General features: G+C 43.4%; 1 protein-coding gene across 1 annotated transcript in view; it reads right to left on the bottom strand.

Moving 5' to 3' along the window:
* SETD1B (SET domain containing 1B, histone lysine methyltransferase) overlaps positions 1 to 26,057 on the bottom strand; it is a 136,568-nt gene extending 110,511 nt beyond the window's left edge. The window contains exons 1-4 of the mRNA XM_082261769.1: positions 25,976 to 26,057; positions 25,681 to 25,838; positions 24,601 to 24,699; positions 23,989 to 24,259 (exon numbers count right to left, since the gene is read on the bottom strand). Of these exons, the coding sequence (XP_082117895.1) occupies positions 23,989 to 24,259; positions 24,601 to 24,699; positions 25,681 to 25,838; positions 25,976 to 26,048 (601 nt within the window). The 5' untranslated portion in view covers positions 26,049 to 26,057. The remainder of the gene's footprint in view (positions 1 to 23,988; positions 24,260 to 24,600; positions 24,700 to 25,680; positions 25,839 to 25,975) is intronic.
* Positions 26,058 to 27,396: the final 1,339 nt, after the last annotated feature.

The following is a 27,396-nucleotide window of genomic DNA, read 5'->3' as shown; positions in this document are numbered from 1 at the left end:
TACTAAAGGAATAGAGCAGGTCAACATTATAAAGTAAACATTTAGTTTACTGATGCAATCATGTACAAGCAAAGTCCTGTTATTTATTTCCCTTGTACATAATTCAGTATTACAAAGTAACACAGTTTCATCCTTATTTATTAGGACTAATGCACACAGGACATTTAAAAAATGTTCTTTAGCATTTAGGGTTATAGTTTTTAGGAATTTGTACATTAAAACACACTCCCTAAACTGTAAAAATGCCTAAAAGCTTGTAGCGTTTTTTAGGCACTTTACAGCCAAACAGCCTCTGCTCCTGGAAGCACTGGTAGCAATTTTTTTTTTTATTTTTACTGCTCCTAAAAAGCTTATGCCTCTAAACTCCTCTGAAAGTTTATATGTGCATTGACACATAGAATAACAGAGCAGAGGAAAAAAAAAAAAAAAACAGACACCCCTAAAAGCAGCTGCAAAAATATAGTGAGTGCATGAGCCCTTAAGCTGCATGTGCAAGGGGGGGAGGAAATGTACTGAGTGCATGAGCCCTTAAGCTGCACGGACAAGTGGGGGGGGAAAAAAAAAAAATATGGGACTTTTGCTTGCACATGATTGGATTAGAAATGTACGTGAACATTCATTTTGCAGAGTGAACTACCTGTACTCCATTATTTAAGCAAAAAGATCTGCACAGCCAGGAAACTAAACAGAAGAGGTCAGAGATAGCAGCCTATAAATTTCACCTGGCACAGTCTTAATATGCTTACCCCGGTCTAATTTGCATAGCACAAGCCTAATGACAAGATAGTGCAGTTCATCCCAGAAACACTGAATCCCTTTTTTCAAAATATTTATAAAAAGGTCAAGAAGAAAATTATTTTCAAATTAATTCATGGTAAAGAAAGTAGACTTCTTGCCAATAATTGTGGCATGGTTTCCTAAATGAATTAACTAAATGATTTTATGTGGACTCAATCTTTAAGTATGAATGCAAATTCTGCTTTATAGGAAAAGAAACATCTCATCGCTTAGCTGGCTATCAAAAAAGAAGCTAATTAAAAAGGGCAAAAAAAAAAAAAACTTCCCTTCCAAGCCCAATAAGCCTAGTACAAATGATGAGGTTATCGGACGAATGATCGTCCAGTTTTTTTTTTTACAGTAATCTCCATATCAAAAACCAATAGTGTGAAATTTCATGTATGACAGAATAAAAATTGGGAAGTGATGTAATGTATTTGTATTGAATTTTTGGACAAATCAATTAAAACAAAAATCATTCAATCTGGTACTGTACAAGAACGTTTTTTGCAATTGTCCCTTCGGAAAAATGTATGGCGAAAGTTGTGTACCAACGATCAGATTATTGTATGATGACTTTGAAAGCGGTATTTTTTTTGTATGATATTCTGATTGTGTATGGGGCTTTAGACTGTGATACACATTTCTCCAATGTGGACTGGCTCAAGGCATTTTCTCTTACCCATTCCCTCTCTATGTCCTGTAAAGTTCTGGAGTGTAATTATAAAATACTAACACAATGGTATTACTGACCAACTACACTTAAACTCTTTCCTACGCTAAAAAATACCTGCCAGCAGTGCATGAGGGCACCTACAGTTGGTATAAAAAAGAATTACCCCCCTTTAAAAAAAAAATAAAAATCACAATTTGTTGCTTTGCAGCCTGAAAATAAGACACTGTTTTTGTTTTAGACCCCGTTCACACAGGGGCGACGCTACTTGCTGGGGCGACCTGTGAAGTCGCGGTGCACAGTGTGCACTGCGACCTCGGCGCAACATGCACGGACTTCATATCATTGAAGTCAATGCAGGTCGCCTCCAGGTCGCCCCAAAGTAGTACAGGACCCTTTTTCTAAGTCGGAGCAACTTGTGTCGCTCCTATTAGAACGGGTCCTGTGCTAATCTATGGCAAGCGAACCGACCAAGTCGCCTGACAAGTCGCGCTAGTGTGAATGGGGACTTATCCAATTGTATTTACTCAGTGCAGCATTTGAAACATGCAAGTGAAAGATATAAAACCAACATGTCAGAAAAGAAAAACAAAAAATATATCAAATCAGAATCACTGAGTTGACAAAAGGATTACCCCCCCCCCCCCCGCTTCCCTAAAAAATGACTTGTAAACTCAATCAGGTATAGCTACTCACCGTCTCAATGGCACACAAAGCCATTTGACTTTCTACTGTGATCAGCTGTGGTCATTTTAGTTAGCTCAGCATGAAAAGAGCTTTCCGATTAGTGCAACTGAAAAGAAAGATCTCCAGTGTAAAGCTGTGGACAGGCACAAGTCAGGTGATGGATACAAAAAAATGTAAGAGGTTTTATCAATGCCTAAAACAGCCTTTCAACCAGGGTGCCTTCAGGTTTCTTCAGGGCTGCCTTGGCAAAATGCCTAAAAATTGCCCAAAAATTGTAGAAAAAAAAAAACTGGAAGATTGGATAAATATTAGAAAACTAGTCAGAACCAATGTGCAAAGGAGCATTTGCTTTGGAAGAATTAATTACCTCTAACACAGGGTGCCATAGTTGTGTGGATTGTGTACAACTGTTAGTTTAGTTTTTTACATTTTAGAATGGAGTGCCTCAAGATTGTCCAGAATTTTAAAATGGGGCTTTGACTGAAAAAGGGTTGAGAAACACTGGCCTATAAGCATACTGAAGTCTTAAAAAGTGGAAGGTATTTGGTACAACACAGACACTCTGCCTGGATCAGGACGACACTCCAAACTGGATGAAAAAGCCAGGAGGAAACTGGTCAGAGAGGTTACCAGGAGGCCTACAGCAACTCTGAAGCAGTTACAGGAATTTATGACAGAGTGTGGTCATTGTGTGCATGTGACAACATTATCACGTTGTAAAGCGATGCGTAAACTGTCGGCGCTATATAAATCCTATATAATATTAATAATAATCACAAATTCTCCACAAATGTGGCTTGTATAGGAGGGTTGCAAAAAAAAAAAAAAAAAAGCCACTCCTCAAGAAAGGCCACATGCAGTCATGACTGAGCTTTGTCAAAACGCACCTTGAAGATTCTGAGGCCACATGGAAAAAGGTGTTATGGTCAGATGAGACTAAAATGCAATTTTTTGGCCTCAACACCAAACAATATGTCTGGTGGAAATCCAATACAGCTCCCCATCCAAATAACACCATTCCTACAGTAAAGCATGGAGGTGGTAAACATCCGGGGGTGTTTCCCTGCAGCAGAGACTGGAGCACTTGTCAGGATAGAAGGAAAAATGGATGGGACAAAATAACATCAAATTCTTGAGGAAAATCTCCTGCCCTCTGCCATAAAGTTGTCAATGGGAAGAAGGTTTACCTTCCAACATGACAATGACCCAAAGCACACAGCAAAAATAAGCACACGTGGTTGAAGGAGAAAAAGGTGAATGTCCTTGCACGGCCTAGTCAGAGCCCAGACTTAAACCACATTGAAAATCTGTAGAATGACTTGAAGACTGCAGTCCACAAACGGTCACTCACCAATTTAACTAAACATAAGCAGCTCTACAAAGAAGTGTGGGCAAATATTGCAAAGTCTAGATGTGCAAAGTTAGTAGAGACATATCCCAACAGACTAAAGGCTGCAATTAAAGCAAAAGGTGGTTCAACAAAAAACTGACATAAAGGGGGTGATCCTTTTTCCAACTCAGTGATTATGTTTTTGAATTTTTTTTAAAAAAATTCCTGACATGTTGGTGTTTATATTTTTCACTTGCATTTTATAAGTTGCAGTAAATACAACTGGATAAAACAAAAAATGTGTGTCTTCATTTTAGGCTACAAAACAACAAAAATGTGATTTTTGACTTACTGTAAAATCCATTTCTCTGATGTTCATTGACGGACACAGCACCCGATTCTTCTTAACCATTGGTTTATACTGCCCCCTACAGGAATAGGACACTAGGCAGGAAAAAAAGTTGGACTACGCCTATAGGTAGTCCCAGGGGGTATACACTCACGGTCAGCTATAGGCACTCAGTTTTGTTACAAGCAGTGTCAGAAGAAAGCCAACTCCACAGAGGGGTTGTGGTGCTGCGTCTGTCAATGAACATCAGAGAAATGGATTTTACAGTAAGTCAAAAATCACATTTTCTCTTTCATTCACTGATGGACACAGTTCCTGATTCTTCTTCACCATTGGGACGCCCCCAAGCAGTGTGAAACATAAGGGATGGGAAAACATCAGACAAAAATCCCCAAGGCTAACCATAGCCAACCAGGTAACAGAGCTCAACCATAAACAACTGGAGCTCACCTAAAAAACAATACACCCTCAAGGAGGACCAGGTCCTATAAACAGCAGCCTGCAAAACCATGGGCCAAAAGAAGCATCCGCAGAAGCCTTCACATCCACTTTACAAAAAAACTTTGGAAAAGTGTGCACCGAAGACCAAGCAGCCACCTTGCAAACCTGACTAGGCAGAAAAAAACTGAGTGCCTATAGATGAGAGTGGGTGTATACCCCCTGAGACTGCCTATAGGCATAGTCAAGCTTTTTCCAGCCTAGTGTCCTACTCCTGAAGGTGGTAGTATAACCCAATGGTTAAGAAGAATCAGGATATGTTTCCGTCAATGAACGAAAGAGAATGCGATCATTTTAAAAACGGGTGGCGATTCTTTTCTTTACCCACTGTACATCCATATTTGGTGAGCTGTCTGCCCCTTAAGCAATTATGGGACACAATTTTTAAACTTTATAAGTACTGATCTCACAAAATATAGCGATATGCCATAAAAACAGCATTACTCTCAATGATTAGGGGTACAGTGAAAAGCTCTGCCCTATGATTTTTCTCAGACAAATTAAAAAGTGGTTTCTACCGTGGTGAAGTGGTTTGAGGCCCTGAGTGGCCTCATACGAATGGAACATGTGATTGCACAAGATAATGATAATCCTGAACAATTCTATAAACTGTAGATGTCTCGGTTGGTATTTATTAACGTGCCAACATTTACACATAACCTTATGTATAAGATAACTGGGGAAAAAAAATAGCAAATAAAAAAAAAATAATAATATAGAGTATACAATTGTGACAAGTGATATTGTTACTGAAGGTTCTTAACCATTTCTGGATGGGAAGGATTTGCCCCTTTAATGACCAGGCCATTTTTTGCGATTCGGCACTGCGTTACTTTAACGGACAATTGCGCGGTCGTTGCGATGCTGTACCTAAGTAAAATTGATGTCCTTTTTTTTTCCCCACAAATAGAGCTTTCTTTTTGGTGATATTTGATCACCTGTGTGATTTTTACTTATTGCGCTATAAACAAAAAAGTGACAATTCTGAAAAAAAAAAAAAAAACCAATAATTTTTACCTTCCGCTACATAACATTCCCAAAAAAAAAAAAAAAAAAATCAAATTTTTTCATCCTTTTAGGCCAAATTGTTCTTGGCTACATATTTTTGGTAAAAAAAAACCCAATAAGCGTATTTTGATAGGTTTGCGCAAAAATTATCGCGTCTACAAACTAGGGGAAAGATTTATTACATTTTTATTTTTTTTTTTATTATTTTTTTTTTTACTAGTAATGGCGGTGATCTTCGATTTTTTGCGGGACTGCAACATTGCGGTGGACAGATCGGACCCCTAACTGACATTTTTGACACTTTTGGGGGTACCAGTGACATTACTACAGCAATCAGTGATAAAAATATGCACTGCTACTGTAATAATGACACTGGCAGGGAAGGGGTTAACCTAGGTCCAATCAAAGGGTTAAGTGTGAGCCTAGGGGAGTGTTTTCTAACTGTATGGAGAAGAGACTTGTGAAATGAACAGAGAGACCTGTGATCCTAAATAGGAGGATCATAGGCGCTCTATGATAATTTCAGAGAGAACAACGGTCTGCTGGGTTTACAACAGCAGACCGTTGTTCTCTCTCTCAGCGGGGAGCGATTGCGGGGGCCACCACCTAGTGGGGGAAGGCGCGTGCCGCTGACGGCACACGCTCGCCCCCAGGAGCACTACTGTGAACCGACAGGTACGGCAGCTTGCGCAGCCGAGCCAGCCTGCCGCGCGGGCGGCAAGTGGTTAAGAATTACTTTTCCTTTCAATCTGCCGGTGTTCCGTGAAAAAAACCTACCCGTGAGAAATGCCTACCCTCGTCACTTCCAGTGCACCTACGTCACCACTACGTCATTGAACAGCTGAGGAGCTGGGTATGAAATGATCACGGCAGTGTGTGTAACGCGGCGGGGTTACATTAAAACAGCTCGGCTGCAATATGAGTTATCTCCACTCCTGTCCATGTCACTTCCCTGATCTCGGCTAGTAAATATAAAAGCGGCTCTCGGCTCCATGATTTATCTTTTCATACACCCGCCACCGCTTTTATATTTACTAGCCAAGATCAGGGAAGTGACATGAACAGGAGTGGAGATGACTCATATTGCAGCCGAGCGGTTTTAATGTAACCGCCGCGTTACACACACTGCCGTGATAATTTCATACCCTCCGAGCATGCGCACTAGTCAACTCCTCAGCTGTTCCATTACGTATCCGGGGCTGTGAGCATGCGCACTGCTATGCTGCTCAGCTGTTCCTCACAGGAAGTGACGAGGGTAGACATTTCTCACGGGGTAGGTTATTCTCATGGAACACCGCATTCTGTACATGGTTGATGTACAGAATGCCCCCCAGAAATGTCATTTTCTGCTTGTGTGATTGGCTTACCCTTTTTCCCAGAAGTCTGCACTAACATACAAGTCAGACTTTGAGCATTTCCTGCAACAAAAGTGTCATTTTTACTCTCAAAAGGAAATCACATGTAAAGTGATGCAGACCCTCCAAGTAACCCCCATTACAGCCCTGCAGATGCAGCAGCAGATTAATAATTATAAAGCCCCTCCCATACAGTTTCACTTAGCACATAGACACAGACAAACAAAAAGCCATTTCTTCAGAATAACAAAAGATAGGAATCTGAAAAGTTTGGTAAAATACCTCAAATGTACATAGATCACCCAGAGGGGAACGTTGTTTTTTCTCAACGAAATGTGGAGTTACTCTTTACGTCCCATTTTCTTATGAAGCCAGTTTGTTTCGGAGACAGAACTATATGTCTAAGCTGGGCTCCCCCCTTTTTATATAATCCTTTCTTCTTCTTTATTTCCCATCTATGTCTATAGCAATAAAACATCTCTTGAAACTTTTAGAGATTTGTTAATAAGCCATGATGTTTGCTTTCATGTAATTGTTGCCACCTTTTGCCATGCCATTATTATAGTCGACAGTTAAGTCTACACTTTGCATTTAAACCCCTATCGTATTGTTCAATCACTGTTCTTGTCAAACTTTAACCTATCGTGCTTCTTTCAAAAAAAAAAAAACACTTCTTTGAAAAAAAAAAAAAAAAAAAGGACAAGAGTTTTTACACGGATGCTAAACCCTGTTTATTCATTTTTTTATTGTTTTACCTTTTTTGCATAAAATATACAATTATGAAATATTGCTTTGAAAAAAAAAAAAAAAAGTTTGAAAGAGCCAAATTAACTAGCATGTCATTCTTTACATGTTTTAGTCCAGTATGAACAAATTACACTTTCTGATACAGAAAACAAATATTTGATGTCAGGCATCAGGCTTACAAAATATTCAGTTAGTTAACCATTTCTGAACCTGAAAGATTTGACCAGGCCATATTTTGCGATTTGGCACTGTGTTATTTTAACAGACAATTGCCCGTTTGTGCAATGCTGTACCTAAATAAAATTGATATTTTTTCCCCCACAAATAGAGCTTTCTTTTGGTGGTATTTGATCACCTGTGGGATTTTATTTTTTTTCGCTATTAACAAAAAAAAAAAAAAAAAAGGAAGGAGGGACAATTCTGAAAAAAAAAAAATATATCATTTTTCACATTCTGCTATAAAACATTCCCAAAAAATCTAAATTTTGTTTAACATTTTAGGCCAATATGTTTTCTGCTACATATTTTTTTTTTTTTTTTTAACAAAATCGCAATAAGCGTATTTTGATTAGTTTGCACAAAAGTTATCACGTCTACTAACTATGGGAAAGATTTATGTAATTTTTATTTTTTTTACTAGTAATGGCGCGATCTGCGATTTTTTTGTGGGAATGCGACATTGCGGCGAACAGATCAGACCCAACTGACATTTTTGACACTTTTGGGGGGACCAGTGATATTACTACAGTAATCAGTGCTAAAAATATGCACTGTTACTGTAATAATGACACTGGCAGGGAAGGGGTTAACATTGTGGGTGATCAAGGGGTTAAATGTGAGCCTAGGGGAGTGATTCTAACTGTGGGGGGGCGTGGCTTGTGAAATGACCATAGAGACCTGCGATCCTATATAGAAGGATCACAGGGGCTCTATGATCATTCCAGGGAGAAGAACGGTCAGCTGTATTTACAACAGCTGCCTGTCCTCCTCTCTTAGCGGGGAACGATCGCGGGTGTTAGGCGGCAATCCGAGCCGCCTGCCCCATGCATTGGCTTCCCCGCTAACGAGCGGGGGCTGGAGCGCGCCGTCGGCGGCGACTAGCACTCGCCTTCTAGCTCCCTGCTCGCAACCGACGTATACCTACGGCGGTTTGCGCAGGAGCGGCTACCTGCCGGAGGTTAAATACAGGCAAAAGTGCCTGATAAAAAAATAAATAAATAAATAAATAAAAAGGGATTTTGACTTACCGTAAAATCCATTTTTCTAATGTTCATTGACGGACACAGTTCCTGATCTTCTTAACCATTGGGTTATACTGCCCCCTACAAGAGTAGGACACTAGGAAGAAAAAAAAAAAAAAGGACTATGCCTATGGGCAGTCCCAGGGGGTATACTCCCTCTCTCTGCTACAGGTACTCAGTTTTGTTTGTCCAGTGACAAGAATTACAACTCCACAGAGGGGTGGGTGCTTAGTCCATCAATGAACATCATAGAAATGGATTTTATGGCAAGTAAAAAATCCCTTTTTCTCCTTCGTTCATTGACGTACACAGCTCCTGATCTTCTTAACTATTGAGACGTCCCAAAGCAGTGTTAAACATAAGGGGTGGGAACAGCGAAAAAGAAATTACCAAGGCTAACTATAGCCAACCAGGTAAATAGGAGCTCAACCAAAACAACTGAAGCTCACCTGAAAAAAAAAACAAATACACCCTCAAAGAAGACCAGGTCCTCTAAACCAGTGGTTCTCAATTCCGGTCCTCGGGACCCACTAACAGGCCAGATTTTAAGTATTACCTTGGGGGATGCAGACTAGAATACTGCAATCACTGAGCAGCAAATGAGATCACCTGTGATGTAATTTAGTTATCTTGCAAACCTGGCCTGTTGGTGGGTCCCGAGGACCGGAATTGAGAACCACTGCTCTAAACAGCAGACTGCAAAACCTTGCAGCCAAAGGAAGCATCCACAGATGCCAACAAATCCACTTTAGAGAACTTTGTGAAAGGATGCACTAAAGACCAGGTGGCCACCTTGCAAACCTGTGTCACTGATGCCTGATGACAAAAGGCCCAGGAGACACTGAGCACCCGAGTAGAGTGCGCCTTGACAGGGAAAGGAGGAACCTAACCCCCTGATGGAATAGGCTTGGATCACCGTCTGTCTGATCCATCTGGAAATGGTCGCAGAGGAAGCAGAAAACCCTTTCGCAGTCCCATCCGTGAGCATGAATAGGGAGTCAGACTTCCTAAAAGACTCCGTAGCTGCCAGGTACATGCTAATTGCCGGATGACATCAAGGCATGCAAGGTAATTTCCTTTGGATGTTTTGGCCTGGGACACAGGGAAGGCAACACAACATCTTCATTCAAATGAAAAATCAGAGACAACCTTTGGAAGGAACGACGAACAGGGACGAAGAACCAGCTTACTTCTGTGAACCACCAAGTAAGGTGAACAACAGGATATCGCAGTCAATTCTAACACCCTGTGCGCAGAGGTGATAGCCACCAAAAAGGCCACTTTCTGGGACAGCATAAGCAGGGGAATCTCCCGAAGATTCTCAAAAGGAGGCTTCTGGAGGACTAAGAGCACCAATTTGAGGTCCCAAGGTGGCAAGGGAGACCGCACTCTTGGCATTGGAGGGGCCAATTGCCAAACTCCCTGAAGAAAGTATGCACCAGGGGAGTATGTGGCCAAGGGTCATTGAAAGGAGACCGCTAAGGCCAACACCTGACCCTTGATCGTACTCAAGGCCAGTTTCTGCTCAACCCCTCCCCCCAGTGAAGGAAGATCAAGATCTGAGCCACCAAGAGAAAGCAAGGATGAACCTCAAGAGACTCACACCACGCAATGTACGACTTCCAAGTACGATGGTAGATCGAAGTAGATTTCCTAGCTTTTAACAGGAATCACCGACTCAGACAAACCTCTATCTATCAGCACCTATCTATCTTTCAACAGCCAAGCTGTCAAAGCCAGCGACTGTAAAGCAGGAAAGAAGATTGGTCCCCTGGGACAGCAGATCCTCCCTCAGAGGAAGCTTCCTAAGAACATTGGCGACCAGCCGCACCAGAGCGGCATACCAAGCCTGGCGAGGGCGGTCCGGAGCCACTAAGATGACTGGAATCTCTTCTGCCTTGATCTTGCGTAAAAGTCTTGGCAGAAGCTTGAGAGGAGGGAAGGCTTAAATCAGACAATACTGACCCCACAGAGCCGCCAGGGCATCTGTGGCATCCGCCAGAGGATCCCGTGACAGAGCCACAAACCTCTGCACCTTTCTGTTGAGCCAAGACAACAACAGATCTACCTCGAGGATGCCCCACCGGAGACACAACTGATAAAACACCTTCAGATGAAGGGACCACTCCCATTGGTCCAACGCCTGCTGACTGAGGTAAGCCACCTGCCAGTTTCCCACCTCGGAAATGTGTAGAGCGTAGAGGGCTGGAACGAACCAGCAGACCAGCATTTGAGCCAAAAGACTTGCCGAAGGACCACTGCCGAAACAGAGAGCCAAGTCACTAGGGAAGTCACAGCCAAAGAGGCATCACAGATAAACTGCAGCCCCTGGACCAGCTGGTTCGCCAGTTCAGCAAAGGCAGGGGTAGCTGTTCTCCCTCCAGGTCACAGCATAAAAGCTTAGCCCACTCAGTCAGAGTTTGCGACACCAGGGCAATAGTGAATAGCGGCCTTAGTGCCGAACCAGCCAGAGTGTATAGACTGTGGGCCACAGCCTCCGCCTTCCTGTCAGCTGGATCCTTAAAGGCCGGGGACTCTTCAACCAGAATCATGGTTGCCTTGTTCAATCTGGAAACCGGAGGGTCCACCACCGGTGGAAGAGTCCACTTCTTAATAAGGGACTCCTCATAGGGGTATCGTCTTTTAAACTGCTTAGGGACCCAAGGGGGGCGCTTTGGTTGTCCCCGCTCTTTAGCGACAAAAAGAAAAAAACGGAAAAAGAAACAGCTTTGCCACTCTGGATGACTTGTGAGTGCCGAAGGGAACCTGCGCCTCTGTCGCAACTGCGTTCTCCATCTTTAAGGTCTCACGCACAGATACAATCAGGGCTTCCACCAGCGAGGCATTAAACTCGCAGGCCAGCCCTCGTCTGGTGGGGCTATGTCGCGGCCCACCTAACGTGGAGCGGAGGTCTACACGCGCTCGCTGGCCAGACTGGGGTGACCACTGGATCTGGATTATCCAGCCCGTTGCCCAGTCTGGCAGTTAATTGTAGATCAAGGAAAAAAACCAGGAGAAAAAAATTTCTATCCAAAGAAAAAATTGCCAGGACCAGAGATCCAAGTAAGGAACTAGGTCCTTACGCCTGCCTAGGCAGGAAAAAAAACTGAGTACCTATAGCAGAGAGACGGAGTTTACCCCCTGGGACTGCTTATAGGTGTAGCCAGATTTTTTTCTGCCTAGTGTCCTATTCCTGTAGGTGGCAGTATAACCCAATGGTTAAGAAGATCAGGAGCTGTGTCCATCAATGAACGAAAGAGAAAAAATGGGACAGCAGAAGAAAACACAATGCAGTGCGCAGCCAACCTGTGCAATTTGATCCAAATTAAAAAATGTGTAAGGAAAGAAGTTTGTGTGTAAGGACCTAGAAGTTAAAGCCCAATTAAACCTTCAAATAAAAGTAGTTGTTTTTTTTTTTTGGGATAGAGTAAAAGAGATTATAACTCCTGTCAGTTTTTTTTTTTGTTGTTGCCATATTTGTCCTATTGGCTAGATTTCCATTCACTTCCTGTCAAATAGCCAAAACAGGAAATTAGAGAAAATCTCTTCAAAGTTAGGGAATCCATGTTTTTCACCAGGGTCACCTGATCTAGTGTCCCCATTGACAGGTTTACCATTTATTACTGTACTCCGGGCAACCCAAAAAAAAAAGCTGTTTTTTTTTTTTTTTCTTTCAATTGATCATGGTAAACATTACAAAAAAGGGGGAATCTCCCTAAAGGAGGCATAAACATGAAATATGTTACTTACATGCATCCTCTGATGGTGACATCACCACTGGTGATGATGTTCTGGCGGTGAAATTTACAGTTAGGGCTGGAGCACAGCAAAAATATTTTCAAGAACACAAGGCGTTCTTCGATTGTGATGTTCATATGCCCCTTGTCCAATCACAGAATGCCTTGTATGCTCTGAAAGGAATTGAAGGAGGAGAATTTATCAAAACTGGAGCAGTCGTGTTTGGAATCCAGTCAGCTTCTATCTTTATTTTAAAAGCTTAACTGAACAAGCTGAAGACAGAAGCTGTTTCCTGAATTATAGAGCTGCACAGCGAGGGACCTGCTGTGATCACTGTACTCCAGCCCCGACTGTCAGTTTTCACTGCTGGAACATTAGAGGTGATATCACCATCAGGGGCTACATGTAAGTAACATATTCCTGAGAAAGAGGCAGAAGCCACCAGGGTCACACACATAATTACATGTACCCAATGCCCAGACAAAGTCAACCAGTGCCCAGGGTGAATTATGGAAACTGACCACCCCGGCAACCCACGCCCTCTTGGTTCACCCCCCCATTGGCTAGAAAATGATGCAATGCCAATAGTGGCAAACGCCAAAATGTTAGTAATGTTTGTGGCATGCAATTAAATAGTACCAGTGAAAACTTTAAAACTGGTGCACATATCTTGGCAAACAGTGGAAAAGGAAGAAATGTCCATCATGAGTCACAGAAATATATAATTTTTATATTACTGTATATAATTTTATACACACACACACACACACACACACAGTATCTCACAAAAGTGAGTACACCGCTCACATTTTTGTAAATATTTTATTATATCTTTTTATGTGGCAACACTGAAGAAATGACACTTTGCTACAATGTAAAGTAGCGAGTGTACAGCTTGTATAACAGTGTAAATTTGCTGTCCCCTCAAAATAACTCAACACACAGCCATTAATGTCTAAACCGCTGGCAACAAAAGTGAGTACACCTCTAAGTACAGTGGGGATCGAAAGTTTGGGCACCCCAGGTAAAAATTTGTATTAATGTGCATAAAGAAGCCAAGGAAAGATGGAAAAATCTCCAAAAGGCATCAAATTACAGATTAGACATTCTTATAATATGCCAACAAAAGTTAGATTTTATTTCCATCATTTACACTTTCAAAATAACAGAAAACAAAAAATGGTGTCTGCATAAGTTTGGGCACCCTGCAGAGTTAATATCTTGTACTGCCCCCTTTGGCAAGTATCACAGCTTGTAAACGCTTTTTGTAGCCAGCCAAGATTTCAATTCTTGTTTGAGGTATCTTTGCCCATTCTTCCCTACAAAAATCTTCCAGTTCTTTGAGATTTCTGGGCTGTCTGTCATACACTGCTCTTTTAAGGTCTATCCATAGATTTCAATTATGCTGAGGTCAGGAGATTGTGAAGGCCATGGCAAAACCTTCAGTTTACTCCTCTTGATGTAATCCCCCGTGGATTTCGAGGTGCGTTTAGGATCATTATCCATTTGTAGAAGCCATCCTCTCTTTAACTTCAGCTTTTTCACAGATGGCATCAAGTTACCATCCAAAATTTTCTGAAATTTTATTGAATCCGTTTTTCCTTCTACTCGTGAGATGTTCCCTGTGCCACTGGCTGCAATACAACCCCAAAGCATGATTGATCCACCCCATGCTTAACAGTTGGACAGAGGTTCTTTTCATTAAATTCTGTGCCCCTTCTTCTCCAAACGTACCTTTGCTCATTCCGGCCAAAAATTTCAATTTTAACCTCATCGGTCCACAGAACATGTTTCCAAAATGCAACAGGCTTGTCTATATGTTCATTTGCAAAGTTCAAACGCTGATTTTTGTGGTGAGGACGTAGAAGAGGTTTTCTTCTGATGACTCTTCCATGAAGACTATATTTGTACAACTATCTTTTTACAGTGGAATAGTGTACCACAACTCCAGTGTCTGCCAGATCTTTCTGGACGGATCGTGCAGTCAAACGTGGGTTTTGAATTGTTTTTCTCACAATCCTGCGAGCTGTACTGTCTGATATTTTTCTTGGTCTTCCAGATCTTGCTTTAACTTCCACTGTTCCTGATGACTGCCATTTCTTAATTACATTCCGAACAGAGGATATTGACATCTCAAAACGCTTTGCTATCTTTTTATAGCCTTCTCCAGCTTTGTGAGCGTCAACTATTTTCAGTTTCAGTTTTCTAGACAACTGCTTAGAAGATCCCATGGTGCTGATTGTTGGGGCAAGGTCAGATGAGTCTGGGCATTTAAAACCTTTGAGATTGACATCACCTGGTCTTCCCACCCAGACGATGATTGAGAACAATACATGACACTGGCAGGTCTCAGCCTTGCAAAGGGCGCAGTGCATGCTATAAATTCTGCAGGGTGCCCAAACTTTTGCAGACGCCATTTTTTTGTTTTCTGTAATTTTGAAAGTGTCAATGATGGAAATAAAATCTAACATTTGTTGACATATTATAAGAATGTCTTATCTGTAATCTGATGCCTTTTGCCCATCTTTCCTTGGCTTCTTTATGCACATTAATACAAATTTTTACCTGGGGTGCCCAAGATTTCGATCCCCACTGTATATGTATGTATGTATGTATGTATGTATGTATGTATGTATATATATATATATATATATATATATATATATATATATATATATATATATATATATATATATATATATATATATATATATATATGTCTCTGAGTTGATGGCACCACTGAAAGGAAAGTTGGTAATGTCACTTAAATGTAAAAATGTCCCTGAGTCAGCAGTGTAACAGAAAGGGAAAAATGCCCGTGTATGTGGTGTCGCCAAAAAGAAAGAAAAAATGCAGAGTCGATGGTGTCAATGAAATGAAAAAGCGCCTCTGTGTCAGTGGTGTTACTGGAAGGAAAAAATGCCCCCCGAGTAGGTAGGGTCAATAAAAACATAAAGCATTCCTGCTTCAGTAACATCATTGGAAGAAACATCAGCACAAAGCTCCTCCCCCATTACCAGTACATTAGCTCTTTACTCAACTCAGAACCCCACCCCTTTTATTGCAAAGCATCCCCTTCTTCCACCTAACCCCCCCCCCCCCCCATCAGTACACAAAGCCCTTCGCTCTCCATTACACAGAGGGCCCCACTTCTTCCTCCAGTACACAGAGGCTCCCCCTACACCAAGGAGGTGCTCTCACTTATAAACACAGGATAGGAAGTCTGTGTTTACAAGTCAACAGCTGCCAGTGAGGAACACAGGGTTAGTGGTGCTGGAGGTGGCGGTACAGCCGTGCTCCAGATAAAAAAAACAAAACCCGATGACAGGAGTGACACTTCAGTCACTCCTGTCAGCGAGAGCCAGGGAGCTGCTGGAGCTCTCTGTGGCATGCCCTTAGTCTCAATATACTGACAATGCTGCTGTCCAAATCTGCCCCCTGTGCTCCTTCCTCCAGAGTGGTGTCTGTATAATACAGGAGGTGTGTTACTAGGCAGATTTGATAAGCTGCTATATATTACATTTTGGGTTTAATACTGCTTTACCACATCACATGTGAATATGTGATCTTTTATTAATTAGATGTCATGAACAACCAGTGCACTTGCCAAACTAAATAAGTCTAGTATTTTCACAGAATTCTCTCATCCTGTAATAGGCTGAAAGCAATGGTTAATTTTAGGGATGCACCGAAATGAAATTCTTGGCCGAAGCCGAATAATAATGAAATGTTTGGCCGAAGGCCGAATACCGAACGCGGTGTTTCGCATTTTTTCCATTTATTTTGCCAATTTTTTGTCCTCTCATGTCTCTCTCTCTCTTGTCCTCTCATGTCTCTCTCTCTCTCTCTCTCTCTCTTGTCCTCTCATGTCTCTCTCCCTAAATGTTACTGTAGGGAATGGGATTCAGTGCACACTGCAGCCTTGTACCATAGGGTTAATGTTAGTGACACTGTAGGGATTGGGAAGGATGCTGGGAATGGAAATCAGGAAGCATGCAGGCAGCCTTGTAAATTTTAATTGCAGATACAGGGCACTGGGCAGGTCAGGGTTAATGTGGTAACATCAATTACTCAGTGACAGTCAGTCAGTGTCAGTGTGGACTCGATCAGATTATACAGTGACAGACAGTCTCTCATAGTGGTGGTAGTAGGAGGCTGGAGGTGGACTAGTAGGAGCCTGGAAAGGAGCACAGCCACATACATACATTACTCACTCGTGCACTGCAGCCCGCCCCACACATTCAGTGAGTCTTACTCTCCTCCCTAGTTTTTTCAATGGCACATTCAGGAAGCCAATCACGCCGTGAGTAGCGGCACAGCGGAACCAATCAGGTGTGCAGGCACGCGTGATTGGTTCGCTGTGCAGCTAATCACAGCGTGATTGGCTTCCTGAATGTGCCATTGAAAAAACTAGGGAGGAGAGTAAGACTCACTGAATGTGTGGGGCGGGCTGCAGTGCACGAGTGAGTAATGTATGTATGCTCACCGCTGAAGTGTCCCAGCTTCCCCTGCCTAACACGGAAGTCTGTGAGTCCTCCTGTCCTCCTCCGAGTCCCTTCCCCCTGTAAATATCGTGACCTCGGCGATATGAATATCGCCTACGGCCACAGAACGATAGTCGATATCATATCGACTATCGTTCAGCCCTATTGTTCGGCACAAAATTATTCGGCCTTTTGACTTATTCGGCCGAACACCGAAAGTGCTATTTTTTCTATTTTCGGCCGAATAATGTTCGGCCGCCGAATATTCGGTGCATCCCTAGTTAATTTACTAACTGGTAACCTCAGGTGGACAAAATTGAGGACTAGTCTATGGTATCACAGTATTAGTCAAACAGAGAAATTACATTTTGAGAGTTGTCGCTGCATGCTAAAGTAGCTGTAAAAAGCTAGAAAATTTTTTACCTTAACATAGCTCTCCCCCCCGAACCCCCAATACTTATTTAAGCCCGATCTCGATACAGCGCTGTGCATAAGAGCAGAGTTGTTTTTTTTCTCTCTCTCTCTCTCGCTTGCTCTCCTTAAAGGCTCAGAGACAGCAGTGGGAGCAATTGGCTTCTGCTGCTGTCAATCACATCCCTTAAGGAGAGAGCGGGGGTGGGACTGAGCCACACTGTGTCAATGGACACCGAAAGTGTGGCTCGGGAGCAAGCCGGCATGAGTGCCCACATAGCAAGCAGCTTGCTATGGGGCAACTCAGCAGGGGGGAGGGGCCAGGCACAGGCAGGGGACCCAAAAAGAGGAAGATCAGGGCTGCTCTGTGCAAAACTACTGCATGGAGCAGATAAGTATAACATGTTTATTAGTAAAAAAAAAAAAAAAATTAAGGGGATACAATCCCCAGTCACTGGAACAGGTAAAAACAACGGTCTAGCCGATAAGGGCTTAATTCACATGGAAGTAGCACTTGTCCACCACTATTCAACCCTTAACATTTGATAAAGAAAAATCCTTGAAAGAATGTTTTTGCTAAAGATTTGAGTATATGTGGAGTAATAAAACAGCTGGTTTTAATATTCATTTTGTTACATGTGCTTAAAGTATAACTAAAGGCAAACCATTTTTTTTCCATTTTGGATAAACTAAAAAGGACGGTTATAACTCCCATCAGGTCTTTCCCCCCTTTACTACCTGTACCATAGCCTTAACAGGAAGTTAGACAAAATCTGTTTCAATTTAGGGAATCCTTTTTCATGACTAGAACCAGTGTCCCCATTGAACTATATCCCCACTATTACTGTTCTGATGACAACCTAAAATTTGGGATAATATTTCACTAGTGGTGATAACTCTAACCATGGCGAAAAGAGAGGGTGAATCTCCCTATGATGGAACTTTATGCGGGCTGTGGGTCAAATTAGTTAATGCTATGCTAATGAAACTTCAGCGAAAGAAAAAAGTAGAACTAAATCTTTTGGAGAAAATTCTAGGTTTTTACATTTTTGACGAAATATGCTGACTTTTTCTGGGAGAAGGGGCTCTTTCCAAACATATTATTGTTGCAAGCAGAGAGCAGCTAAAAGCCACGAACATCACAGACTATAGCACATAACTTCCAGTACAGGAGCACACATCATAGCTACAGGTGCACTGCCTTTGGAACTGCTGACAAACACAGCCTTAAGAGACAGATCTCAATGTGAATGTGCTGGTGGCACTATGTAATTATCCTTTAGCTCTGGCTGCTGGGTGACAACACTGCAGAAACAGTGTTGTCCCCTTATGACAGGAAATGCCCTTGCTAGTAGGATCACAAATTTAAATATGTACATTTTAAAAATTAAAGGAGATGTGTAGGGTTTGTTTAAAAAACAAAAAAAAAACCCACGTCTGCTTTATGCCTTAGAATTGAGCAATCGTATGACCCTGATCACTCAGTTCTCGATCTGCTTGGAGCAGAGAGCAGTGACTGTCGGTCACTGCTCTCTGCTCCTCCAGTGCTCCCTGAAGCGCTGGGCAGGGGCAGGGGGAGCCAGCTGTAAATCAGGCCAGGATGCTTTCTGAGCCTGAAGTGGCAATAGCCAGCTATCAGTTGACTCTGGTTCACAGGAAAGCAAAGTTAAGTGCCCTCTTGAGACCCACAAAAGATGTATGGCCAAAAAAAAAAAAAAAGCTTTGGCCATACTTCTCTTTTAAATTAGCTTTATCCTTTAAAAAGTAGTAAAACGCTACCATTTTTGTTTTTTTTAAATGGGCTCCTGCAGGTTATGCAATAATGTGCTAGGATGCACCACATACTAGCCCATTATGGCAGACGTACCTTTTAAACTGAGCCTTCCAGTGCTGAGCTGTCACTGCACCTGGCGCTTCAATCTTCACCGGGTCTTAATTCTGGGTCTGCACTCTGCAGCCGTTTGAACAGCCGAGTTGCGATGACATCACTCCCATGTACGCGCACGAGACACTCGATTGTGGAACAACGTTCTCTGCATTCATGGCACACGGCGCATGTGCAGTGACGTTATCGACTGGAGCCTAAATGATGCAGGTTTTGGAGATATTCACAATAGTACAGGTAAGAATTATTACATAGTTACATAGTTACATAGTAGGTGAGGTTGAATAAAGACAATAGTCCATCCAGTTCAACCTGTGTAGGTGTGTGTGACTGTAATCATCTAACATAGCCCTCAATCTCCTGATCCTTGAGATGTAAGTCTAAGAGTCTTTTGAAAGTCACCATACTACCCGCAGAAACCACCTCTTGTGGTAGACAATTCCACAATCTTGTAGCCCTAACAGTAAAGAACCCCCCACGTTGCCTGAGGTTAAAACACTTCTCCTCTAATCGCATTGTATGTCCTCGAGTCCTCATGCAATTCCTTCGAATGAACAGCTTTTCTTCTAAGCTGAGATCCCCATTAAGATATTTATAAATTGCTATCATGTCCCCTCTCAGACGTCTTTTCTCCAGGGAAAATAAATTGAGCGATTGCAGCCGCTCTTCATAGGTAAGGTCCTCCAACCCCCTAATCAGTTTAGTTGCCCTTCTCTGGACTTTCTCCAGCTCCAACACATCCCTCCTGAGGACTGGCGACCAGAATTCGACAGAATACTCCAGATGCGGTCGGACCAGAGTTTTATAAAGTGGAAGGATTATAGTCTTATCTCTGGAATACATCCCTTTCTTTATGCATGCTAATATTCTGTTGGCTTTGGAAGCTGCCGCTTGGCATTGCATGCTGTTGCCTAATCTATCATCAACTAAGACTCCCAGATCTTTCTCCATTTTTGATTCCCCCAAGGGTTCCCCTCCTAACGTGTATTGTGTTTTTATGTTTTTGGTCCCCAAGTGCAAAACCTTACACTTCTCCACATTAAACCTCATTTGCCATGTCGTTGCCCACTCCGTAATTTTGTCCAGGTCATTCTGTAGGATATCTGCTTCATGCTGTGCAGTTATTGCCCTGGCCAATTTTGTGTCATCTGCAAAAACTGATAACGAACTACTGATCCCTTCCTCAATGCTGTTTATGAATAAATTGAACAAGGTTGGTCCCAGGACTGAGCCCTGGGGCACCCCGCTTACTACCTCAGACCAGTCTGAGTATGCGCTGTTTATTACTACCCTTTGGACACGGCCTTTTAGCCAATTCCGTATCCAAGAGCAAACCCTGCTGTCGATACCTGCCGACCTTATTTTATAAATTAAGCGCTTGTGGGGAACTGTATCAAACGCCTTAGCGAAATCCAAGTACACCACATCCACTGGTCTCCCCCTATCTAGCTCACAGCTCACTTCCTCGTAGAATGCTAAGAGATTGGTTTGACAAGATCGCCCATTTGTAAACCCGTGCTGGTTACTACTGATGATGTTGTTGTCTTTAGCATACTCTACGATATAGTCCCTTATCATCCCCTCCAAAAGTTTACATATTATTGATGTCAGACTGACAGGCCTATAATTTCCCGGGATATGTCTCTGGCCCTTTTTGAATATCGGAATCACGTTAGCCTTCCTCCAATCCCCTGGTACATCTCCTGTCCTAATACTGTCAGCAAAGATCAGGAACAGTGGTCTAGATATAACCATACTGAGTTCCTTGAGCACTCTCGGATGTACGCCATCCGGGCCTGGTGATTTGTTTGTGTTAAGTTTATCCAGTCTTTCCCTGATTTCCCCCTCTGTTAGCCATAGTGGCAAGTCCTGTGTATTACTACTAACCATACAGTCATGGTCAGTGTACCCTTCCTTTTCCTGCGTAAAGACTGACGAGAAAAAAGAATTCAGCACGGTTGCTTTTTCAGTGTCCTCTGTAACCATCCTCCCATCATCGCTAATTATGTGTGCAATATGCTCTGCCCTAGTTTTTTTGCTGTTGATATATTTAAAGAATTTCTTTGGTTTTTTTTTACTATCCTCCGCTATTTGTCTCTCAAAGTTGATTTTAGCCATCTTGATTTCGTGTTTACACTTCTTATTTTCCTCCTTGTATTGCTGGAAGGCCGATACTGTGCCCTCTGATTTATATTTCTTGAAGGCCAATTTTTTTCCCCTAATAAGTTTTTTAACGCTACGGTTTAGCCAGCCAGGTTTGGCTTTGTCTCTTCTAAATTTATTCCCCATAGGAATGCACTGCAAGATGCCTTTGCTTAATATTGTTCTAAAGCATTCCCATTTTTCCTCTGTGGTCAGTGATCCCAGGGTTTGGTCCCAGTTTACCCTTTCCATCAATGAGTACAATTTTGGAAAGTTTGCCCTTCTGAAGTTTAGGGTTCTTATGTTCCCCACTTGCCTTTTTATATTGTTATTTATACTAAATGTGATCATCCTGTGATCGCTAGAGCCCACATTAGAAGCTTTATTGGGTAGTTTACTACCACTTTAATGTCGGTAAAGTCTGGGGGTTACACTGTGACTTACAAGGAAACACAGGAAGGTTATATACTATCACTAATGTTTTAAAACGGTTCAGCCATGTTCCAATATCTGATAGGACTATAAAAACAGGAATTCATTATTTTTATCATCTTCATTCCTTAAAGTCATACGTTATGGGATGTTTAATGACTTCTCTCCCCCCAATAAATGAAGCTTTCCTATCTATCTGCTGCATGAATACATGGACACTGCCAAAGTTTTTGGTTAGCCTATACTCTGCCCCATCATGAAATGAGACTTATTTGCACAGCAAATTTTCTATAAACGTATTCTTGACTTCCAGTCAATATTCTTTATGCATAATAACAGCAGCAAAATGTAGTGGCAACTGAACACTACACACAACTCAATGCGGAACACTAACACATGCAGGAATGGAGCCTACGTATATATTTCCCAAGCTATTTCTTTTGCATTGCTTCTTCGAATCTGACTGTCAGAAACCAAATATGTGCACCATGTTAAAAAATATTAAGAAAAAGGGATCAACCCTTACAACCCATCGGATCTGTTGCAGGCAGGAGCCTTCCCAAACAATTATTTACATACTATACACATTTATAGCAATCAACAGTATCTGTCTTTAAATGACCAGTTAGACAACTTTATAACCCACTGGATCCAGGACCATTTGCATATGTATTTCAAATATATTTATTATACTTTATTGTGCATGGTAATCTTTCTACTGTAAACCACAATAGGTTCAAGCTGGACACACACGAGGGGTCTTCACAAAGTTTCCGCACTTTTTTTATATTCAATAGAGTAAAAAAAAAAAAAAAAAAAAAAAAAGAAGAAGTGGGGAAACTTTTTGAAGAACATATGTATTACACACACACACACACACACAAAATACCCAAAAGTATTGGGACACCTGCCTTTACACGCACACGAACTTTAATGGCATCCCAGTCTTAGTCTGTAGGGTTTAATATTGAGTTGGCCCACCTTTGCAACTATAACAGCCTCTTGTGGGAAGGCTGTCCATAAGGATTAGGAATGTGTTTATGGGAATGTTTGGCCATTCTTCCAGAAGTGCATTTGTGAGGATAGGCACTGATGTGGATGAGAAGGCCTGGCTTGCAGTCTCCACTCTAGATCATACCAAAGGTGTTCTATCGGGTGACTGAGGTCAGGACTCTGTGCAGGCCAGTCAAACTAGTTCACCCATGTCTATACGGACCTTGCTTTGTGCACTGGTCCAAATCATTTGGTGGAGTAAGGGGGGGGGGGGGATTATGGTGTTGGGTTGTTTTTCAGGGGTTGGGTTTGGCCCCTTAGTTCCAGTGAATAGAACTCTTAAGGGGTCAGCATACCAAGACATTTTGGCCAATTTCATGCTCCCAACTTTCTGGGAACATGACTGCACACCAGTGCACAAAGCAAGGTCAATTAAGACATGGGTGAGCAAGTTTGGGTTGGGGGGTACTTGACTGGCATGCGCAGAGTCCTGACCTCAACTTTATAGAACACCTTTGGGATGAATTAGAACGAAGACTGCAACCCAGGCCTTCTCTCAGTTATTAAGAAGACTATACCACCATAGGAATGCCAAGCGATTAGAAGTAGAATGTCTTACAACAGCCTACAATGCAATGCTTAGAAACTAAGCTAACATAGATACAAACTAACATATTAATGTTGCAAAAAAAAAAAAAAAACACACAACACACACAATCAAGTGGCACCTACAATGCTAACTATTTCTATTTTGCATGTGCAGAGTGGGTAATTACAAACTAAAAACAAAACAGCAAAGAAACCAAAACACAAGGCAATCCTAGCACTGTCCCTTGTAACTCTATCCCTGCTTTATTTGCATCTTTTAGCTTGGCACTTGGTGAAAGTCTGCATGCAAAACACAGATTTAAAAAAGAAAATACACAAAAATCGAGGTGGAGATATTGACACACATCTTCCAGCAATCAAGGTGTGAGAACATGAAAGAACAAATGACAGTTTGTGGAATAAAATTACAGGAAAACGTCAGGAGCACAAAGTTTTAATGACAGACAGCCTAGATCTCTAGTCTCCTAGCAACCGACAACACTTTCCACACGTGACTCTCAGAGTACAACACAGATCGAGCATGCACACACACACATCCTTCAATGGGATAGTAATGAACAGAGTAGATCGGTATCCCCCCCCCCCCCTTTTCCTCAGCCCCAAACCTGCCCCCTCCCTCCATCACCCACCTTTGGTATCCAGCTCCACGTGAATGATGTTGCCCATCACAGAGGTGTTGTGCAAGTGCTTCACTGCATCCCTGGCGCCTTTCACAGTGGCAAAGATGACTTTGGCAATGCCCAGGTGTTTCTTGTTCTTGGGGTTGTATAGGATCTCCACCTCCTCCACCTCTCCGTATTTTTTGCACATATCGACCAGAAAGTTTTCCCGGATGTTGTCGTTGAGTTTAGCAAAAGTCACTTGCTTAGGGGGTACCGGCCCGACATAGAACTCATCGATCTGAGAAGAGAAAAGAATAAGAGAAGGGAGATGAGTGATCCGACACTCAGGATCTCCTCCGCAGGCACAGAGATTGAGACACACAAGGGAAAGCTGTCAAATACACAACTCGCCGGCCGGAGATGATCGTTACTTTGTAACGTGTTGTAGAAGGCAGATCGTACACAGTCCATGGATAGTGCACACAGCCAGTGCAGCATGGATACTCGTGTTATTCTTATTATTAATCACTGACCGCTGGGCTGCAATCGGCGACATAGTTACAGTTCCATGAACCAAACAAAACAAGAGCCAGCCAGGGATGTGCGGAGGATGATCGCTGTCAGCAGCTGTTGTAATACCTTGAGCTTGGGCACAGGTAGATCCAGCTCTTTGTTTTTGGTCCATATCCTGCCGATCCGGGGGTCTCTGACTGTGTCCACCGGGGGGACGCCCGAGTTCTGCAAAATAAAAAATCCATCAGTACAAGCACACTTGTAGGGAGGCACACATAGACGAAAGGCGAGAGGGGTCCTTCATTCAGGACAGCACTATACACCTGGGGGGCACGGATCTGGACAGAGAGGAAAAGAGAGGGGGGGTCCTATCCAGGACAGCACTTTACACCTTAAGGGGAGGGGGCATAGATCTTGACAGCTATGTGGTAGGGGAGGGCACATGCAGGCACACCTGTCAGAATGCACACATGCATCTAAGGAAGGGAGTCTCCATTCAGAACATCACTATGCACCTGAAGGGGTGGCATGGATCTTGACAGAAAGAAGAAGAAGGGGGGGGCTCTACCTAGGACAACACTATACACCTGAAGAAGGGGAGGAGGGGGCATGGATCTTGCTTGACAGGGAGAAGAAAAGGGGGGTTTCATCCAGGACAGCACTATACACCGGAAGAGGGGAGGGGTAAGGATCTTGACTGGGAGAAGAGGGGGGGTCCATTCAGGACAGCACTATACACCTGAAGGTGTATGGATCTTGACAGCTAAGAAGTAGGGGGAACACTTGTCAGAATGCACACATGGATCTATGGATGGGGAGAGTGTCCTCATCCAGAGCATCACTTTACACCTGCAGGAGGAGGGGAGGGCATGGATCCTGACAGGGAGAAGAGGGGGGGGGTCTCCAGTCAGGACAGCACTATACACCTGAATGAGTATGGATCTTGACAGCTAAGAAGTAGGAGGCACACTTGTCAGAATGCACACATGGATCTATGGATGGGGAGAGTGTCCTCATCCAGAGCATCACTTTACACCTGCAGGAGGGGGGAGGGCATGGATCCTGACAGGGAGAAGAGGGGGGGGGGGGTCCAGCCAGGACAGCACTATACACCTGAAGGTGTATGGATCTTGACAGCTAAGAAGTAGGGGGGTACATATGGATCTACTGATTGGGGGGGGGGGGTATGAGAATGGGGTGACATACAGGCACACTGAAGTGCAGTCCATCATAGCGGTAGAGTTTGTGCTGGCCCTTCTTCAGTGCAGGGTCAATAATCAACTTGTAACTCCTCCAGTGGTGACTTTTCTTCTCGCCAGAAGTGCCAGCTTGGTTGCCCGCCGCCTCCATGCCGTTGATCCAGCCTGCAAGCCATAAAGAAGGAGATGTGAGTGTTGGGATTTGGAGGAGAAGGGGGTGCACATACACTGAGCCCCTAGGCTGCTGCCTGATGCTCCCCCAGGACAGGGGACACAAACACACATACACTGCCCGGGCTCACTTGTGCTCTGCTTTCTGCCATGGTCTTCTGGGTTCTTGCTTCTCTCCCCGAGCTTGGCCTCCTTGAAAGACATGCCTGCCCGCCTTTCCCACACCACCCACCCCCCCAACCCTGCTCCCCTGCGCCCGGGCTCCTCTTCTTGCCCCCGCAGGAAAGGCTGAGCCGCTTCACCGAAGCCTGCCCGGGTTACATGACATGCTGTGGAGGGCACCCTGCCTGCTCCTTTTTGGCGAGCCAACACATATTGTGTGTGTGAGCTGCTTCTGCTCGCTCTGGGGCAGCCCACAATGCACCGCGGCCTCCCCTGTCCTCCGCCTCCCTCCTCTGTCCCCAGTCAGTCAGTAGTCCCCGCGAGCAGCCTGCCTTTTCCCTATCGCACTTTCGCATCAACACATTCCGCCTGCTAGATGCAGAAAAATCACCGTCCTAAAAAATCAGGGTGGCCTTCTGATATCATCTCCTTACCTACACTGAATTCTTGGATTTTTTTAACGTTAGCCGTTATTGATATACATGGCTAGCACAATAACCGTCCAGTCCTAAGGGGTTTAACGCTCACGTTTCCTAGGCCCCAGTCATTTTCTAGGTTGTTCATGCAACGTTAGGGGTTATTCGTGTTAAATGTGTGATTAATATTGGGAAGCGGTACAGGGAATCCCCCCTGGTTGTGGAAGGAAAGCTGTGTGTGGAATCTGCCGGATAGATTTACATGGCGGCTCTAAACAGTCGCCAGACAAGATGGAAGTGGCCGGGGCAGGGAGGGAGACACTGGAGGGGAGCCGGCATCCGTGGTTATGTCATATGATGGAGAGGAGGGGGTCCTGAGGAGACAAACCCGGCCACAACACCCGAATCCTGTCATTGTTATTAGCCGGATCCCTGTGTGCGGAATCTGCCAATCACAATCTGCCTTCCATTTTGTCTTACACCAGGGGGAGGGGAGAAACATTCCCACACTGGCCGCTTACCTGACAGCACGTGACAGGGGAGAGCAATACAGGGGCACTGTGCTCTTCCTGGAGGCATGCTGGTACTTGTAGTCCTAATGGAGGACTCCCTCTATTCCTAGACTCATGCTGGTACTTGTAGTCCTAATGGAGGAATCCCTGTATTCCCAGACTCATGTTGGTACTTGTAGTCCTAATGGAGGAATCCCTGTATTCCCAGACTCATGCTGGTACTTGTAGTCCTAATGGAGGAATCCCTGTATTCCCAGACTCATGCTGGTACTTGTAGTCCTAATGGAGGAATCCCTGTAGTCCCAGACTCATGCTGGTACTTGTAGTCCTAATGGAGGAATCCCTATAGTCCCAGACTCATGCTGGTACTTGTAGTCCTAATGGAGGAATCCCTGTATTCCCAGACTCATGCTGGTACTTGTAGTCCTAATGGAGGAATCCCTGTAGTCCCAGACTCATGCT

Source organism: Pelophylax lessonae (genome assembly GCF_965119305.1).
Source record: "Pelophylax lessonae genome assembly, chromosome: 1".
Lineage (NCBI taxonomy): Eukaryota > Metazoa > Chordata > Amphibia > Anura > Ranidae > Pelophylax > Pelophylax lessonae.
Note: the sequence above shows the minus strand (reverse complement) of the source record. Positions and strands in the feature narration are given on the sequence as shown.